This window comes from Chelonoidis abingdonii, chromosome 1 (assembly GCF_003597395.2).
Source record: "Chelonoidis abingdonii isolate Lonesome George chromosome 1, CheloAbing_2.0, whole genome shotgun sequence".
NCBI classification, from domain to species: Eukaryota; Metazoa; Chordata; order Testudines; family Testudinidae; genus Chelonoidis; species Chelonoidis abingdonii.
This window is the reverse complement of record NC_133769.1, coordinates 25,696,486-25,716,998: the sequence shown is the minus strand read 5'-3', so window position 1 is coordinate 25,716,998 and position 20,513 is coordinate 25,696,486. Positions and strand designations below refer to the sequence as shown.

Below are 20,513 nucleotides of genomic sequence, written 5' to 3'. Positions count from 1 at the left end.
AAACTAATTCTTTGACCAGTCTTAACATATTGTGAAACAATTCTTCACCCACTCATACCCCACCACCTTAGTTGATTTAAATCTTAAAAAATTAGTTATCCAACAGACAGAAACAATCAAAGAACCAGACAGAGATCATACTGATAAAACAATAGAGAAGTAGGAACCATAAAGGCAAAACAACAGAAGTATAGATTTTTACAATCATAACTGGAATAAATTGCCTAGGGAGGCTGTGGAATCTCCATCTCTGGAGATATTTAAGAGTAGGTTAGATAAATGTTTATCTGGGATGGTCTAGACAGTATTTAGTCCTGCCATGAGGGCAGGAGACTGGACTCAATGACCTCTCGAGGTCCCGTCCAGTCCTTGAATCTATGAATCTATAAACTGTTAAGTGATTCTGTGCCCAACAGAATGCTATCAAGCAAAGTTTTCTTCAAACATCTTAAGAGATTCCTTACTTATCTGGTGATGGTGGGTACTATTAGGAGGGCTGCCTTAACAGTCCAATATTACATTGTTTTGATATAATTTAGAAGAAATGTGAAGATGTGGACTTTCTGCTTCTTGGCTCATGGCTGCTGTGCTTTTAGTATGACTGCAGAAAAAGGCCTCGGACGTTACACAGCAATTGGTTGGGAACCTCTTCACTGTTTGCAGAGAAAAAGGAGCTAACAGGTTAAAGACACAAGGGACTGCTGAGCCTACAGTTAAGGGATAGAATGTACCACTCTCGGGTGTGGGAGGGGGGAGGGAATCAGCAGTGCCCAAAACTCTATGTAGGTCCTCATTTAATATTTGTATTACAGTAGGACAAAGGGGTTTGTCGTGCTATGCCCTGTATAAGCATCAGAAAGATAATATTAGCTCCACACAGTTTATATATCTCCCATGATTATAGTATCTGAACACTAAAACTCTTAAGTTTTGGGAGTTTGGGCTGATCTTGTTTTGGAAACAAAGCATCTGAGAGTAGGATTTTCATTAGTATGTTCCAATACAACAGACTATGCACACCACTTCATTGTGTAAATGATTTCCTTTTTGAGCCATAATACATATTGTTTTACTACAAACTCTATGGGTCTAGACTCCTAGGGAATTTCAGGCAGACCATTCTGAAGAGGTGGAATAATGTATAATCTCAAGGACAGGTGGGGAAGGAAGGGTGGGTGGAACCTGCTCCCTTTGAGGTTTTGTCAAAAAGTGCATGAATCAAAGGGTCCTGTCACATCAAGTCTCATTGTAAGTGCTGTAGTCCTAATGCTGCATGGGAAATGCCTAATGACCACATTTGAGAATTGATCTTAATAGGTCAAAGGGCTAAGATCACATTTTGCCAAGGCCTTGCACCATATCTATCTGCCTATGTATTTACACCCTTTATGGCTGTAAGGGGCTACCTCTTAGTAAATGGAAATTGGTCAATACAGAGACAATCATACTCTCAGGCTTTGTATTCTGCCATCACAAAAAATTGATCAGAATTCACCTCTAATATATGAGTGCTCCAGAATCTAAGTTTTGTTTTGTAAAAATATGCAGTTTTAGTTATTTTGGCTTCCAAGAAAATCTCCTAAAAGTGAACAGAATATAAACTCTATGTAGTGTTATCCTCTTGAGTCTCTGGACAGCCTGCAACAATTGATCCACCCTCCCCAATGGAGTTTTGAAGACTGAAACCAAATGACAACTTCAAATACCAGCATTGTTAACTATTTGACAGCTGATAATTTTAGCAGAAAGTTTATGCTAAGGTGCTTATCTTGATCTCGGATCACTTCCTATGTCTTTTCAGGTGCCAAAAGCCTCCCATGTTACCCACCCAGCTACCAAAGTCTACAGTTCATTCTCCCACCTGAGACAACTTTTAAGTACAGTTATGTATTAATACAAAACTGTTACATACTGAAAACATGGAATAAACCAAATTAAATCTAATGTAAAAACAAATAGCACAAGGAATACAATACTGCTTATTTATTTTTTCTTTGTAAATCAAAACATCCATTTAAAAATTTACCTATAGCTGCTGGAGAATTTCTGGTTTGTAGTCCTGGAGTGCTACAGATACCAGGGCCCTCGCCACAGAATTTAGTTCTAGTTTTGCCACAGAATACACAGAGTCTCGCCAAAAAAGTTTTCCTATACAGCTGATTAAGCATCCCTGATATTTTTGTCCTGTGGAGCCTTCATAATGTCTTTCTGTCCTTGAATTGATCAGAGGTCACCAAGGAAGTGATTATCATACATTTATGGGGAAGGGAAAAATAAAAACTGCCACACAATCTGAGAAAATGTCAGCACTTCAAGCAACTGATGAGAGTTTGAGATAATACATCCTTTGCTGAGTCAAGAAGACGTATGTTTCTAGAAAAGGCCACTCTGACTTTGTCCTGTGGCTGCAGGACATCCAACAGCTTGTGATCTTTTCTTATTTTTCCTTGGATAGTGGAAAAAGGCATTGAATGACCTTCTGAACAGCTTGATATCATTTTGGGCCTTGAGGTATTACACAAGATCTAGTCCAATTCCCCACAGGACGCCATCTCAGCACTTGTCATCCGTTGCTGCTTCTAATGTCAGGTAGTCCTGAGAGAGTAATTGAACCTTTAGAATTCTCAACTTTTGACTTTGTTCTATTACAGCAATGTAAAACTTGAATAATTTAATGGAATTGCTCCTTAGCTGACTTGTGTAACAGGAGAATTGGGCTCACTGTATGACATAAGCAGAAGGCAAATGTGGATATACAAGCAATAATCACAGATAAGGAAATTGACATAACAAATGCAAAGTTTAGGAATACTGTACAAAAAGATGGGGAAATTAACAATGAAGATTGCAGAAGACAAGTCATTTTTCAAATAGGGAACAGAATAAACAGAATAAACCAGTACAACATGTAAGAGGGGTTTAGGAAATTTAATTATAGGATAAGCAGATGTTGCAGAATTGCTAAATGAATTCTTCATTTTAAATGTTCACAAAAGAATATGTGTAGACTGAAGACAAGCACAGAAATACATTTTCTCTAGAAGAAAAACTAAATACTGGAAGAACTCAGTTAAAAATAAAAAGTAAAATAGAAATTATTGAAGGTAGATAATGCACCAGAACCAAACAGACTCCATTCCAATATTTCTGGAGGAGGAATTAAAAGAGAGAAGGAAAATGAAAGTTATTTAAAATTATCTTTCTTTGACCACTCTCTCTTTTTTGGAACATTTTCCCCACCACCATGCCTCAAGCATACACTTTCTTCTATTTTTTTTTTTGGGGGGGGGGGGGAATTCCCTCAGTTCTCCCATGAATCTCTCTCTTCCATTTTGCCTATAAAATTATGGAGCTCTCATAGCTTTGACTTCATCCTCAATTCATTCCTCCACTCTGGATTCAATCCTCTTTGCGTCCCCAGAATTGTCCTCACTTAGGCTTAAACAGTTGCTTACTGCTGCTAAATCTAAATGGGGAATATTTGATCTGTCTGCCTTCCATAATGCTGCTGATCCCTCTTTCTCCACTTCATCTTTCTCCTTGATTCTTCAACTGTGATTTCTTTCTTCCTTGCTAATCAAACCTTCAGTGTGTCCCTTAATGCCTCCTCAATTTCCTCACTTCTCTCCACTGGTGTTCACCCACTCTCACTCTACTGTTTTCCTGTCTCCCAAGGCTCAAAGTTCAGTTTAATCTTTGGACCAGCTCTTCAGATGTGTCTGAGACACAATTACTGCATTTTAAAGGTGGGAATGCAAACAGTGCCCTTTGCACTGACTCACTCGATCCTGAACCCACTGTCCCCAAAGGCTGCTTTAAAACACATTGTCTGGCAAGTGTCTGCCTTGATATCCAGAAATTGCCAGGATGTAGGCAAAGCTTGTGTATCCCCCTTGCACACGCTATCCCCCTTATGTTGGTAGCTGAATGCTATTAGGCTATGGTGATGCTATGTTGTCTGAGTTTCCCCCTGAATAGGGGAGATTTTCTGGGGCTGGATCTGCTGGGTTTAGATATGCAAATAGCCAGAGTGCAGACCAGGATTTGGAGCCTTAAGCTCTTTTTTCCTTTCCTCCACACCGTCCAGTATTTCTCACGTTCATGTAACTTTTTTCTCTTCAGAGTCATAGATATAAAGGACAGGACCATGATTATCATCATCTAGTCTGACCTCTTATGCATAACACAGACCAAAGAACATCACCCAGTAACTTCTGCAGCAAGCTCAATTTCTAAATGATGTGCTATCTTCAATTGATGGAGAATCCACTATGTCACTAGGTAAGTGTTCCAATCATTAATTTTCCTTACTGCTAAAACATTTGTGCCTTATTTTTAGTCTGAATATTTCTAGCTTCAACTTCCCACCATTGAACCCCTTATTCTGCTACGTTAAAGAGCCATTTACTATCAGAAATTTCTTCTCCAAGTCAGTACTTGTAGAATGTGATCACCTTCTTTTGGTTAAAGTAAAAAGATTGAGTTTAAGTTTCTCAATATAAGCACAAATAATAATAAGAACATAAGAACGGCCAAGCTGGGTCAGACCAATGGTCCATCTAGCCCAGCATCCTGTCTTCCAACAGTGGCCAATGCCAGGTACCCCAGAGGGAATGAACAGAGCAGGTAATCACCAAGTGATCCATCCCCTGTCGCCCATTCCCAGCTTCCAGCAAACAGAGGCTAGGGACTCCATCCTGGCTAATAGCCATTGATGGATCTATCCCCCATGAATTTATCTAGTTATTTTTTGAATCCTGTTATTGTCTTGGCCTTCACAACATCCTCTGGCAAGGAGTTCCACAGGTTGACTGTGCATTGTGTAAAAAAAATACTTACTTTTGTTTGTTTTAAATCTGCTGCCTATTAATTTCATTTGGTGGCCTCTAGTTCTTGTGTTATGAGGAGGAACCAGTCATGATTTTATAGACCTCTATCAGATCCCCCTTAAGTCGTCTCTTTTCCAAGCTGAAAAGTCCCAGTCTTATTAATCTCTCCTCAAACTGCAGCCGTTCCTTACCCCTAATCATTTTTGTTGCCCTTTTCTGAACCTTTTCCAAGTCCAATATATCTTTTTTGAGATTGGGCGACCACATCTGCACACAGTATTCAAGATGTGGGCATACCAGGGATTTATACAGAGGCAATATGATATTTTCTGTCTTATTATCTATCCCTTCCAACATTCTGTTTGTTTTGGCTGCCACTACACATTGGGATGTTTCAGAGAACTATCCCACAATGAGCCCAAGATCTCTTTCTTGAGTTGCGTAACAGCTATTTTGACCCTGTTTATATGTATAGTTGGATTTTTCCAATGTGCATTACTTTGCATTTATCAACATTGAATTTCATCTGCCATTTTGTTGCCCTGTCACCCAGTTTTGAGAGATCCTTTTGTAGCTCTTTGCAGTCTGCCTGGGACTTAACTATCTTGAGTAGTTTTGTATCATCTGCAAATTTTGCCACTTCACTGTTTACCCCTTTCTCCAGAACACTTATGAATATGTTAAATAGGACTGGTCCCACTACAGACCTCTGGGGACACCACTATTTACCTCTCTCCATTCAGAAAACTGACTGTTTATTCATACCCTTTGCTTCCTATTTTTTAACCAGTTACCAGTCCATGAGAGAACCTTCCCTCTTATCCCATGGCAGCTTACTTTGCTTAAGAACCTTTGGTGAGGGACCTTGTCAAAGGCTTTCTGAAAATCTAAATACACTATATCCACTGGATCCACCTTATACTGTATATATATTCTTATATATACTATATAAGACTCAAAATCCTCATTTTCTTTATCATCTCTATTGCTAAAATGCTCCACAAATTAGTAATGTCTCACCTTAATTTCCTCAACTTCTGTCTTGCTTCACTGCACCTCAGCGCCTCTTCAGTCTGCTTATAATATTGTTGCAAGTCATCTTTATCTTCCTCAATACCAACCACATCCCTTTAAATCCTATCATTGGCTTTGTCTCTTAGTGCATTCAATTCAAATTCCTAATCCTAGTCTGAAAGGCACTATATCGCATCATTCTACCTACATCTCAGCTCTCACTTCCCCCTACTTTTCTTGTCATTCCTTATGCTTTTCACAATACTTTGGTCCTGCTTCTCTGATCTAATTTTCTCCTTCAACACTTCTATCTGAGGCTTCATCCACTAAGTACACACTATGTCCTTCATATCTGTTCTAGTAAAAGCACCTCTTCCAGCAATCTCACCTCTCTTTTTCCCCCACTGTCTTGTTTTACTTAAAATATAACATCTTTGGGACAATGAACATGTCAATCTATAATTGTAAAGCATTCTGTACATTTATGATTTCTGTATATAGTAAATGACTTCGAACAGTAAAATGAGTGGACGAAGAGGAAGTATTGTGGCTCAGACGACACACAGAGAGATTGGTAATCAGAGAATTGGTTTCTGTTCCCAGCACCTTTATGTCAGTTTCAACGTTTGATACTCAGCTCATTTGTAAAAGGCCTTAAGATCTATGCATGGAAAGTACTAGATAGGTCTTATTTAGGAAAGTTCTGGGTAATACAGACATATCAATTTAACTATTCGTTGCATTAATATTTTTACACTGATTGCAGATTGATCAGGGGCACTTGATTAAAATACATGTAAACCTCAATTTTACAAGTCTCATGGAGACACTCAAACCTTAATAAAATCTGAAGTTAAGTCAGGAGGTTTGGATAGAATAGCGTACTATTAGATTGGGAGACAAGAGCATTTTGACTAATACAAGGGATTTTTGGAGAACTGGAGTTCATAAAATTGTTGTCAATGTTGATTTATCAAAGAGAGACAGGCTATGCTTAAGAAAACTCATTAAAAACTGTCAAAATAACAAATCCCCGATGAAAGAATTTGTGAACTTCATGAAAGTTTTCAGTTCAATATCAGCTCAGAACCTACATGATGGTACTGTATAGAAGACTGGCTAGTTTAAACTCAATTGTGACTCCTTGAATAGACATAGTTCCTCTTGGAGTTCCAGGAAGCACAGCCACTGTACCACTCGGGTACAGTGTGGCACTTATGTTTCCTTTTATGCAAGTTTTGGGGGGGGCAGGTCACAACTGTTTTTTCCCCTTTTGAGGTGGCTAGCACTGCCAGTATGCAATGTGACTTTTCCTCTTGTGTAACAGCACAGGGCTAACCACAAGTCTAGCTCTTATGAGGAGAGGTTGAGGGAACTGGGCTTGTTTAGTCTGCAGAAGAGAAGAGTGAGGGGGGATTTGATAGCAGCCTTCAACTACCTGAAGGAGGGTTCCAAAGAGGATGGAGCTAGGCTGCTCTCAGTGGTGGCAGATGACAGAACAAGGAGCAATTGTCTCAAGTTGCAGTGGGGGGAGGTCTAGGTTGGATATTAGGAAACACTATTTCACTAGGAGGGTGGTGAAGCACTGGAATGGGTTACCGAAGGAGGTGGTGGAATCTCCATCCTTAGAAGTTTTTAAGGCCCGGCTTGACAAAGCCCTGGCTGTGATGATTTAGTTGGTGTTTGTCCTGCTTTGAGCAAGGGGTTGGACTAGATGACCTCCAGAGGTCTCCTCCAACCCTAATCTATGATTCTATTAGATTAACTATAAATAGTGCAAAATTGTTTGAATCTGCCACATATAAAACCCATGGAAGTGAATGAATCCTAAAAAAGTGAGATCTTGATAGAATTTTAGGTGGAACTGAGTTTCATGGTTTTGATTCTAAGACAATTTAGAAAATGAGGACTGCAGTTACTATGTATGCATGTCTCTACAGGACTGACTAAAAGAGATATCTAGGGTACCATCCTGACAGTACGAAATGTTAGAATGAGATTTGTATTAAGCTTCCCAAAACAGTTCCAACATAATACATAAAAAATAAAATTGTAATAGGAGAGTATTTACTGAACACTAAACTCCAAATTTAGTGGAGTTTTCTCTGTTGATGCAAAAGACACAGTAAATTGTCTTATTCTTTTCTTTTGTATTACCATAGTGTCTAGGAGCCTTCATCATGAACCAGGACCCTGCTGTACAAACACAGAACAAGATGGTGCCTGCTCCAAGGAGTTTACAATTTAGGTATGTACAGAGATCTTAGTATGAAGTAAGAAATTCATTGTGCTTATCTTGTATTCAAATTTATATTAACAATTTAGTCACTCAACATTTTCTATTATATTCATGGAAAAATATTGACGACCTCTCAACTCGTCTCTAAATTCCCCTAGATGTTAATAAAAGACTATAGCCAAGAAGATTACCTTTGAAATATGAGATAAATTATGAGTTCAAATTGTGTATATTAATATTTCTCAAGTTTTCTCCATGATTATAGATATATTCTTATGTCTCAATAGAAGAAAAAATCTGATCCAAACATTTCACACAAACAAAAAAGCCAAGTTAGAAGATATAAGTTCAGCCATATAAAGACGTAATAGCGATTGTCACGTTAGGAAAGGTTTAGCCCAGGGGCCAGCAACCTTTCAGAAGTGGTGTGCTAAGTCTTCATTTATTCACTCTAATTTAAGGTTTTGCGTGCTGGTCTTTTTCTGTAAGTCTATAATGTATAATTAAACTATTGTTGTATATAAAGTAAATAATGTTTTTAAAATGTTTAAGAAAAGTTTCATTTAAAATTAAATTAAAATGCAGAGCCCCCTGGACTGGTGGCCAGGACCTGGGCAGTGTGAGTGCCACTGAAAATCAGCTCACGTGCCACCTTCGGCACACGTGCCATAGGTTGCCTACCCCTGGTTTAGCGATTTAAAATGGTAAAATTAAACAAGATACAATTACAGCTATTGCAGATTCAGTCACTCTCTGAAGTTCTAAGCTCCCTCATGTGGCTCTAAGGATCCTAAGATTAGGAGCCAAGTTAATCTCATTTGATTATTTAGGGTGAGCACTATAATTGAATTTGGGTACCTCTTAAACCAGGGGTGGGCAAACTTTTTGGCCCAGGGGCCACATCTTAGAATAGAAATTGTATGGCAGGCCATGAATGCTCACAAAATTGAGGTTGGGGTGTGGGAGGGAGACAGCTAAAGCACCAGTGGCAGAACTTTCCTGCTAAGGCTGTTTGATTGTAGTGTAAAGATTGTTTTAAACTGTGGTTGTGAGAATGGCAAAAAAAAAAAAGAAAAAGAAAAGTCCCTTTCCACTATTCTAGCACCTATAAAGTCTTGGGCAACAGATTTGTTTCAGGTGGTAGTCTGGTAAATCCAGACTATCTCAGTTCAGTAGCTAGTATGGATCTCTCCTGTTGCAAGATAATTATTGGCTATTTTTCAGACAAGATTGATCAGATTAGGGTAGCTGTCTATTTCTTTAGTGGCAGAACAAGGTCTTGAGGGAACATGGGCCTCATCTTTGCTGCTAGAGTTTCAGACATCTATGCTTCCTGATATACTAGAGTTGCTTGGGAGAACTTTATCCCACAACATGTGCTTTGGATTCAGATTGTTCCTAGATAGTGAAGGCCAGTGGGAGAGTATTGGGTCGCTTACTTACGGAGATTATTAACACCGCTCTTTAAAAGGGCAGGCTGCCTATTGCTTGAAAGGAAGCAATAGTGTGGCCTTTGCTCAAAAAGCCATTGCTGAACTTTGACAATCTTGCTAATTACCAACATCTTCCCTTTTTGTGTATGACTGTGGAAAAGGCTATTGAGAGATAACAATCACAGTATATAAATTCCTTTGATCTTCTTGACCCTTGTCAGTCTGGGCATAGACCTGGCTATGGCACAGACTACACTGACTAGCGGGGAGGGATAGCTCAGTGGTTTGAGCATTGGCCTGCTAACCCAGGGTTATGAGTTAAATCCTGGAGGGGGCCATTTAAGGATCTGGGGCAAAAATTTGTTTGGGAATTGGTCCTACTGTGAGCAGGGGGTTGGACTACATGACCTCCTGAAGTCCCTTCCAACCCCAAGATTTTATTATCTTGTCTTAGTGGTGAAGACCTGGTATCTAAGCAGATGGTATTAGATCTCAGTTGATCCTGAGGTATTGCTGACTTACCTGCAAACCCTAGTGAGAATGGATAGGTTTGCTCTTCAGTGTCTTTGTTCTTTTCTGTTGGAGATATCTCAATAAGTAGTTGTGGGCAATTGCTCCTCTTTCTGAAGAGCTTTAAAATAGGATACTGCAGGGAGATGGCAGAGGTAACATTAACATTAGCTTCTTTGACTGAAGGAGTATGTCCATTAATGGCTATTAACCAGGATAGGCAAGGAATGGTGTCCCTAGCCTCTGTTTGTCAGAGGGTGGAGATGGATGGCAGGAGAGAGATCATTTCATCATTATCTGTTAGGTTCACTCCTTCTGGGGCACCTGGCATTGGCCACTGTCGGTAGATAGGACACTGGGCTAGATGGACCTTTGGTCTGACCCAGTACAGCCATTCTTATAGAATAGAATATCACGGTTGGAAGGGACCTTAGGATGTCATCTAGTCCAACCCCCAGCTGGGACACTTGAGCTGAATCCTCAGTATAATGGCTGGAGAGGGGGGAAGGAGGGCCTGTCAGGACATTCTTTTAGGTTTCTGAGACTCTGGAAATTGGCTTGAGTGAGCCCAAATTTGGTGACTTTTGGGGCAAGCTGAAAAAGGGTTTCTGGAGAAGGTTGAGGCTATAGTTATATCTACACAGCACAGTTAACTCAGGCTGTTACCTCAGTTTTATTCTTATCCCCCTTACTTGGTAGGTCTGTGAGTTAGAACTCAAGCTCCGCTTTAACTTTGCAGTCAGGATGAAGCTTAACTCACTCAAGTGCTGATAGCGCCCTTCTCATTATTTCCTTCTAAAGGAGAGAAAAATTCTCCCACAACTGACTGGGAAAAACCCCTCGAGTACCCCACCAAGTGCTAATCACCCAAGTTAACAGTGCAGAGTATACATACCGTATGCTTCCTAGATGATGAAGGAGGTATGTGGCTGGCTGGCCAGCCAAGTTCATGGAGAACTGATGTTAATGCTGCTGAGACATAATTTAAATGTATTTATTGTAGGATTAATTGTTAGAGAGACCAGAGACTTGGATAGGCATCTTTATTATTTTACATCTGGTTAAACAATTAAAATAAATCTTCAGCTGGCCAAGTCAAGAGATCTAAGCTGTGGGCAAGAATGGTTTAAAGTGCAGCTAAAAACAGGCATCTCCTTGCTAAAGTAGGAGACTTAGCAGGTCTGGAATTGAAGTAAGATGGTCTGCTAACAAGCTTGCTCCATGTTACACGAATTGGTTTAAAAGAAACCCACACCTTTAAACTGGTGCAAGTTTTATGTGTGGACACAAGGCCTAGCACTGTGATCACAGGACATAGTTTCCTCCTTTGGCTCTCAAGCCAGCTCTTAGAGGTAGTACTCTGTAAAGATATGAGATACTAGGTAGATTGTTAGTTTATTTTAAAATTCAGAGTTACACCAAATCTTATTTTCTCTATACTTTAGTGACCCAGCCAGGGTAGGTGTGGGACGCTGCCGCACCGTTTGCGTACACTCTGGTTGCATCCAAGGCCGGCGTCTGTGGTGCTCTAGGGGCCCCGGCCCTGCCTCAGGGAGAAAGCGCTGTGCTCTAGCTCCCAGCGTCCCCGCGTGCTAAAGTGACAGGCATTGCCCATCCGCCGCCCGAGCCCTGCCTGCCCCTCAGGCTGCCCGGCAGCCGCTCGCGCGCCTCAACCTTCCCTTCCTGCCTACTCCTGCTTCAAGTGTCTCCGCCCCCCAAGCAGCTGAGCTACCCATGACAGCAGCCCTGCCACCCCTCACCCACCAACTGCGCACTCAGCCGAGCCCGCCTTCCCTAGCCCCCTCAGCACTCGCCCCTCTCCCCTGTGATTGGCTGGGCGCCTTGTCTCTCCGGCATCTCCCCCTCCCATTGGGCGAGACCATGGCGCCGCGGCCCTGCTCTCCGCCCCTCCCGCTGCTATCGGTTGATCCGAGCGAAGAGTAAATAGAAGCAGGAGCCCAAAATGGCGGAGTCTCCCAGTCCCGTTCGCGGCGCGGTGCCGCCGCTGGAGCAGGAGGCTTTCGGCGCCAGGCCGCTTCCGGCCGCTAAGGCCTCCCGGGGGCCCCAGCCGGCAGCCAAGAGGCTGAAGGGAGCTGACGAGAAGGGCCTGAAGGGCCCCAAGCGCGTCAACGGCGAAGGGGGCGGTGGTGGCGGGAGTAATAGGCAGCAGCCGCCGCCACCACCAGCGTCGGGCTACGGCGGCCCCACCGCCTGGGGCTTCGCGGCGCTCCCTGCCGGCCCACCCGGGGGCGGAGGAGGCTTCGCTTTCCCCTCTCAAGTGCACGGCAAGCTGTTGCTGCCGGCCCCCTCTCACCAGCAGCACCAGCATCGCCACCACAGGCATCGCCTCGACCCGGCCGCCGGCGGGGGTGGCGGTGGCAGCAGCAGCAAAGCCAAGAGGCCCAAGGAGAAGCGGGACAAGGAGAAGAGGAAGCACGGGGCCCTGGCGGTGGGAGGCGGCCTGAGTGCGGCCTGCCGGGAGGAGAACGGCGAGGTGAAGCTGCTCTTGCAGAAAGGTGAGTGCCCGGGGCTGCGCTCAGCGGCGCAGGGTGACTGACCCCTCAATCCCCCCCGGGCTGGACAGCTGGGAAACCACCGGTTTCAATGGAGGGTGACTGAGGAGGTGATGGGAGGGGCTGGGGGAGCCATCAAAGGGGGGATGTGGCAGGGCTTGGAGGGGACAGGAAGGGGGCAGCACCGCGGGGGGGAGGGCGTGTCTGGCAGGTGGGGGTTTCCCGGGTACGGGACTTTGGGTCTCCCTGAAGCTGCTGGCCGGGAGCAGGAAATGGTTGTAATGTTGAGTTACTCTGTAATCGGAATGGCTGCCTCTCTTCCTCCCCCACCCCTCAGTAAATATGTTGGCTTGTTAAGGGTGTTTCTAAAAGACTGTGCCCGCGTCCACCCCCGACAACGGAAGAGGCCAGGGATACCTAGGCTTGGAGTGCTCGTTGGGAGAGAGAGTTGCTGTTGTGTAGGTTTCGTAGAGAAAGCGGCAGCAACAGCTCGGTCTGGCGGATGCTGTCAAAAAAGGGGGTGTGGAATTAGCGATGGCGTCAGCTGGAAGCTGCCAGAGGCCTTAGTTTTTCATACCTATTAGGGAAATAAGGATTGCTAGTGGTCTGATTCAGTTCATCAAATGAAACTCTTCTTGCCATTGCTGTGCAAATAATGAATATTCCGAAAAGATGTAAGCTGCAAACTCTTTCCTGTAACATATATGAGACCCTGGTGTATATTTTTTTTCAGGCTATTATTTTTTTATGGGTTGTGCCATGCAGTGGTAGAGAACAACATGCCTCTAGACTTTAGAGAGGTGGCCATTGAACACCTCATCTAAGTGCCTCTTCAGAATCGTTTCCAGAGGATCATCAGGGTAAAACTTCTGAGAAGTACTTAGGGGGGCTCAGAAGAAACAGAATGTGTTTTGGGCTGACTTAAGTGGCTGAACATAACTTGGAACATAACAGAAACCTTGAACTTTCCTCTGGAGGAGTGGTAGATAATGTGTTGGCTTTTTCATATTTGACCAAAATCACCACACAACTTTTAGGGTCTACAAGCCTCTCTTCCCATGTACGATGAGAAGAGCTTAGAACAATTCCTGATGCTTAGGGCTATCTTAGGCTAGTGGCCATTTTAGTTAAAACTTATTGCTTCTTTTAATAATTAGACTCTTTCTATTCATATTTTTATTCATTAATATTAGACCTTGATCCTTTAAAGACTTTAAGGACATGCTTAGCGTTGTGAATGGTTCTGTATGTTATTCACAAGCTTAAAATTAAGCATGTGCATAGGTCTTTGTGGGATTGGGGTCTTAAACACTACACATTTCTGGTATTTAAATTGACAAGCCAGAGACACAATAGTTGAACAAGTAAAATACTTAAGACTAATTATGAAAGTTTCACCAAAAATACTTCCACAAGTTTCACCAGAAATACTTATTTTTTTTTTAAAAAGGTAATTCTCCATATATATGTCAAATAGGGATGGAAGTCTTCCTGCCTGCTAGGAAAATGGGTACTAAGAGCTACCCAGCAGTATGTTTGCTACAAAGTTTTGGAAAAAAAACTCTGTTCATTCAGTGTGTTATATTGCCTCAATATGTCACAAACATATAAATGCATCTGTGGAAACAATGTTACAATAACTAGATAAAATGTTCCTAAGTCTTTAAAAGATACTGCATGATAAATATAATTGTCACATGAAGCTGGGCCCCCTTGAAAATACTGGTTGGCTGTTTATTAGAGGTTCTACAACAACAGGCTTTTCTCTGGGAAATGACAAACAGATAGTATATGGACAGGCAAAAGTACTTGAGATTTTAGCTATAAAGCCTTGTGAATATTTGTCCAAACCTTTCAGTTACTGCTTGAAAAATCCATACACCCTAATGGGTAAAACTTTTCAGAGCAAATGAGGGCCCCACTACATCAGTTTTTCGATAGCACTGTGTGGTGTTTTTTTATCTTGCTGTTTTGGCTGTAATTATAACTTTCTAAATGTGAACTTAATATAAGCTGAAGCAGTATCATCGTCCTGAGTCTGCAGCCAGACAGTTTCCCTGCTTTTACTGCTGGAAAAATGATGAGCAGCATCATGGAGATTTACAAGGTCGGTCACTTTTTCATTGTTGGTATTCAGAACAGGGTGGGCAGTATTGAAACAATAAATTTCACATTTGCTTGAGGAAAGCTGTGAGAATTAGCAGAGGTATGTCCTGGAATTATTCAAGGGAGAGGAGGTCCCAGAGGAGACTGAGGGGGGATGATATAGTGGTAGGGATATATTCTTCATGCCCTCGTTGTTTTAGGGATGGGGATAAACTCCTCCAGGTGGGATGTCTACCATTCTTTCTAAGTCTTGAGTTTTCTGGGTGTCATAGCAAATTGATAGTATAACTAGGAATCATGAAACAAAATTTAAAAAAGGGGAAAAGGTTACCTGTTTACCAGTGGTTCCCAACATTTCCAGACTACTGTACCCTTTCAGGAGTCTGATTTGTCTTGTGTACCCCAGGTTTCATCTCACTTAAAAACTGCTTGCTTATAAAATCAGACATAAAAAATCAAACACTCTATTACTAAAAAATGGTTACCGTCTCATTTTTGGTGTATAATTATAAAATCAATTGGAATATAAATATCGTACTTGCATTTCAATGTATTGTGTATATAGAGCAGTATAAACAAGCCATTGTATGAAATTTTAGTTTGATCTGACTTGGTTAATGCTTTTTATGTAGCCTGTTATAAAACTAGGCAAGTATCTAGGTGAATTGATGTACCTCCTGGAAGATCTCTGTGTACTCTCAAGGGTACGCGTACCCCTAGTTGAGTACCACTGCTGTATATAATTAAGTCTTGACATACATAGTAGGCTGTGGAAACAGTCTTCTGAGACACATTGTGATGGTCCTGTTTTTAGATGCTTAAAATTAGGTTGGAAAAAGCACTGATTAGTAAATGTACCTTAGGGAATAATATTGAACTGGCAGGGAAATAGAAGATACCTTAGTTTCATTCCATTTCCAGCACTTTTTAAACAGGTATGTGTATCAGCTAGTCTTTTTGTTAATGGTACTGAACTCTGCTTTCCACTGTTGTGTTGCTGAAATGAGAAATAGCAGTTGGCTGAGAAACAGACAAATAGAGTACTTGGACTTTGTTTTTGTAAAAATATTATTAATGTAATTTAGTGTAATGCTAACAATCTAAATGTCTCAAATACATTTCAGAAGCAAGTCTTCCAATCTTTATAATTGGCATGAGTTTAGGAGCATGTGAAGAAACTTCACCTTGTTGCAATTGTCAAGAAAAGTTGTCTTTGCCAACAGAAAGGGAGAATGATTTGCAATGGCATCTTCATAGTCCTAATTTGTTGTATAATGGCTAGAGAATAATGATTTGGAGGGGAGAAAGGAAGTGAGGTTTTCTCCTTCTGTTTCAAATGATTGTACTTAGATCTTTAATCAGTTAGGGCTGTTGATTTTTGTTTACTTACTGGGTATCCTCCTTTGGTAAGTGAGCTCATTACTGAGGAACCTTCTCTTTCCGAGTAATGCAAAGAAATTAAATCTTGTAGATCAAGGATGTGAAGCTCATTTGGATGAGAGGGACAGATCCCATGTTTGTTTATGGTCTGAGCGCCCAGGTATAAATTCAAAATGGCACACTTCCCTCTTTCCATAATGACACTAATGATAGTAGGCAATTCACACAGAGATCAAGGGACTATAGTGTATTTATGTAGTATTTAAACTCTTATTGCTGTATTTTCTTTTCTGCAGCAGCTCCCAGTTTCTGCTACTTGAGAGCTTTTCTCCCTCCTAACCTGTTCTGACCACCAGAATGATTGGTTAACTTTGACGTGGCAGTGCCATCACCATGATGGTCTTTAATATTGACATTTGAACATCATAACTTTGATTTAAACTCTGTTCATTTTTTGGGAGGTTCTCTGCAGCCATGAGAGTGAGCAACTTTTGTTTAAAAGAGCTTAGATTCCACACAATCTGCGTGCGTACGTACTCCTGGGGGAAGTCTGTGCCACTGCACAATGCAGAATTTGTGCAGAATTCATGTCGTGTGCAGAATTTCCTTTTCCCCTACAGAATTGGTGCTGCAGAGCTGCTGGCTGCCACTAGGGGCCACTGGACCTGGCAGAGTCCAGCTTCCCAGCTCGCAAATAGAAGATACAGCCTGGGGGAAGGGGCAGGAAGAGCTGGAGGTTCTGAGAAGTTGCAGTTCCCAGCAGACTCTGAAGGAAGGAGGTGTCTTGCAGGAAACTCTGTACAAGCCCGAGACCCAGGCTGTTTTTCCGTCTGGATTCCTGGGCTCTGGAAGGTGCCCCCCAGCTGGGCTCTGTGGGGGATGGGTTGCAGATGTCTGGACTGGGGAGGCCCAGCAGTGGGGCTCGCGGGGAGGGGGGGGCGTAGAGGAACAGAAACTGGGTTGTCAAAGGGTTTTATTTGTCTTTACTCTGGGGGAATTTTTGTTTTGTTTTTTTGTTATAGACGTAGTTGCTGACAAGTATATTGAAATAAACTACCAAAATAATTGAAACTGGCATGATTATGTAATGTTATTTTGATAAATAAAATATGCATAATTTTGCAGAACTCAAAAATAACGTTCCCAGAATTTTTGATTTTTTTTCTTTTTTTGGTGCAGAATTCCCCCAGGATTAGAGTTATATCATGCACCCTGTGCTAAGTAATCTGTTGCTGTGTAAAAGCATAGAAAGACCATCCTCAGTTTCTTCTGAACAAAAATGAAAACTTATCATCCTAAAGCAGTATTAACACAGGTATAGAGATAAAATTTAGATGATTAAATTCCATGGCCAAGCATGACGTGATTCTCATTCAGAAAATCTTGTAGTAGCTAAAGAGCACAGGATTCTGCAGCAGAATGCCATGCTATCAAACATAAACAAGATGTCAAAATAATGCAACTGTCTTTCATTTAAAAAAAAAAATTTGAGACCTGTAGCATAAAAGGTTACCTTCAGAAGAGACATGCATTTTTCTGTAGCTTTCAGATTTACAGTAGATTCCTTCTACAGTTAAGAAAAGCAACCTACCTTTTCTTCTGAGTTGTCTTCTCTAATACACGACTTTCTGTTGCTCTCTGTTTTCCTGTGACCCTGGCTGTTATCAGTGCATTTTTTTTGTAATCTATCATATGAAATGTTTGCTTACTGTGCAAGTGACATACATTAGTTCTTAATTTAATTTCTCTTCACACTCCCTCCATTTCATCTTTAGGAGGTAGGAAAAGCAGATCACAAGGTGACAGTAAGTGGTGTAATATGGTTTTATAATTTGGATAGCTTTCTTATGTTCTTTGTTTTTTAAGGCAGCTGGGGCCTGTAGCATTCCCATACTAATTATAGCTGTTAAACATTTTTAAATGATTTACGTATTTAAGCTATATATATATATATATATATATTATAATAATATTAGCAGTATATAAAGTGAGTGTGTGTTACTCTGTAAGCATATCAATTTCCAAACACAGAGTCATGATTAAAAGTCTTGGTCAGTAATAACAAACTGACAATGTGAATATGCAGCAAAATAATTATTTTAAGGAGGTGGAAATGTGATGCGGCTAAATCACAGGTCTGGGAATTGGAGATTTAGATTTTGTGTCCAGATATACAAGGGACTCTGTTATCTGGGCAAAACTTTTAATCTCTGTCATTCCTCATTCTTGAAATGGGAATATTTCCTCATCACCTTGAGATATGAGGCTTAATTGAATTTTTTTTTTTTTTTTTTTTTTAGATCCACATATTGAATGAACTGTTAAATTGCATATTAGTTTGTTCAAGACTGTTGCATAAAATTAGGGTGATTAGAGGCAGCAAAGTAAGGGACTATAAAATGAGAATGTATAATAAGTCCTGGTCTTCTGTTCTACTAGCACTGACCATATTATGTTACACTAAGCTATTTGGTAGGTTATTAATGGGATGAATAAAAGCGGGAGTACATTTGTCTTTTTTTTCTTTTTTAAAGTTCTTTTAACCTTAGAGTAGAAAATGGTATGTGAACTCTTCAAAAATAGCAGGTGACATGCATAAGACACTTTTCCTTCCTATACCTGATTGCTTTGCTTTTGCAGGGCAATCACAAAACTTTTTGCTGTGCGCGAGTACTAGTGTCCTGTTAGTATGCTGGCAAATGCACCAGGTAGATCAAACTGATGACCCTGACTACCTCTGCAAATTACCTGATGATGATTAACACCATAGCTAGAAGATCTAGCATTTACGGCTTATGCTGATGTAATATAAATACTAACTTTGAAAATTTGAAATGCACAGTTTGTTTTTTGGGCAAGTTAACATTAGAGGCCCTCTGGTACTTTCTCTCAGATATGAGATAGATAGTTTATGAATGGTGGTTTTAAATGATTGATTGAGTGAAAGCTAATTTTGACCCACCATAAGTAAGGAAGCATCTGAAGGGCACGTTAATACGCAGATTGGTTTACATCTTCTCGTGTTTCCATAAGACTGGTCAGCAGATAAAAGGGTCGTGGGAGTGGGGTAGGGAGTGGCACAGAGGGCATGTCTAAATTTCAAAGAAAAACCTGCACCTGGCTCATATCAGCTGACTGGGGCTGCAGGGTTGTTTCATTGCAGTGTAGACTCCTAAACTTAAAGGTCACAAGAGACCATTATGATCGTCTAGTATGACCTCCTGCACATGACAGGCCACAGAATCTCACCCACCCACTCCTGTAATAAACTCCTAACCTATGTCTGCGCCACTGAAGTCCTCAAATCATGGTTTAAAGACTTCGGGGTGCATAGAATTCTCCAGCAAGTGCCCCATGCTGCAGAGGAAGTCAAAAAAAAACCTAGGGACTCTGCTGATCTGCCCTGGAGGAAAATTCCTTCCTGACCCCAAATATGATCAGCTAAACCCTGAACATGTGGGCAAGACTCATCAGCTAGACACCCAGGAACTTAGATCCCACCCCATCTAACACATCTCATCACAGGTCATTGGGCATATTTACCGCTAATAGTGAAAGATCAATTAATTGTGAAAATTAGGCTATCTCATCATACTATCCCCTCCATAAACCTATCAGGCTTAGTTTTGAAGCCAGATATGTCTTTTGCACCCACTACTCCCCTTGGAAGGCTGTTCCAGAACTTCACTCCTCTGGTGGTTAGAAACCCTCTTCTAATTTCAAGTCTAAACTTCCTGATGACCAGTTTATATCCATTAGTTCTTGTGTCCACATTTGTACTGAGCTTAAATAATTCCTCTCCCTTCCTGGTATTTATCCCTCTGATATATTTATAGAGAGCAATCATCCTTCTTAAACGTGGGAGACCAGGACTGCACACAGTATTCCAGATGAGGTCTCACCAGTGCCTTGTATAATGGTACTAACACCTCCTTAGTTCTCCTGGAAATACTCGCCAGATGCATCCCAAGGCTGTGTTAGCTTTTTTCATGGCTGTATCACATTAGCGGCTCATAGTCATCCTGTGGTCAACCAATACTCCTAGGTGCTTCTCCTCCACTGTTACTTCCAACTCATGAGTCCCCAGCTTATAACAAAAATTCTTGTTGTTAATCCCAAAGTGCATGACCTTGCACTTTTCACTATTAAATTTCATCCTATTACTATTAATCCAGTTTACAAGGTTATCCAGATCTTCCTGTATGATATCCTGGTCCTTCTCTGTATCGGCAATACCTCCTGGCTTTGTGTCATCTGCAAGACTTCTGGACTCAGGCTGCAGCCTGAGCTCTGGGACCCTCCCACATTGCAGGGTCCTAGAGCCTGGGCTCTAGCCTGAGCCCAGAAATCTGCAATGCAGTGGAACAGTCTCGCAGCCTGAGTCAGCTGATAAGGGCCAGCTGCAGGTTTTTCATTGAAGTGTAGACATACCTTAAGGGAATAGCTTTGTGTGTGTGTGTGAGAGAGAGAGAGAGAGAGAGGGTGAGGG

General features: G+C 41.4%; 1 protein-coding gene and 1 long non-coding RNA gene across 3 annotated transcripts in view; one reads left to right on the top strand and one right to left on the bottom strand.

Annotated features, from left to right (window-relative positions):
• Positions 1-20,513, bottom strand: part of LOC142046621 (uncharacterized) — a 107,177-nt gene that overhangs the window by 55,581 nt on the left and 31,083 nt on the right. The window lies entirely within an intron of this gene.
• The window catches only part of RSBN1L (round spermatid basic protein 1 like), a 109,796-nt gene continuing 101,239 nt past the window's right edge, over positions 11,957-20,513 (top strand). For both annotated transcript variants that reach the window (XM_075064500.1, XM_075064498.1), the window contains exon 1: positions 11,957-12,541. In XM_075064500.1, coding sequence (XP_074920601.1) covers positions 11,989-12,541 — 553 coding nt within the window. In that variant the 5' untranslated portion in view covers positions 11,957-11,988. The remainder of the gene's footprint in view (positions 12,542-20,513) is intronic.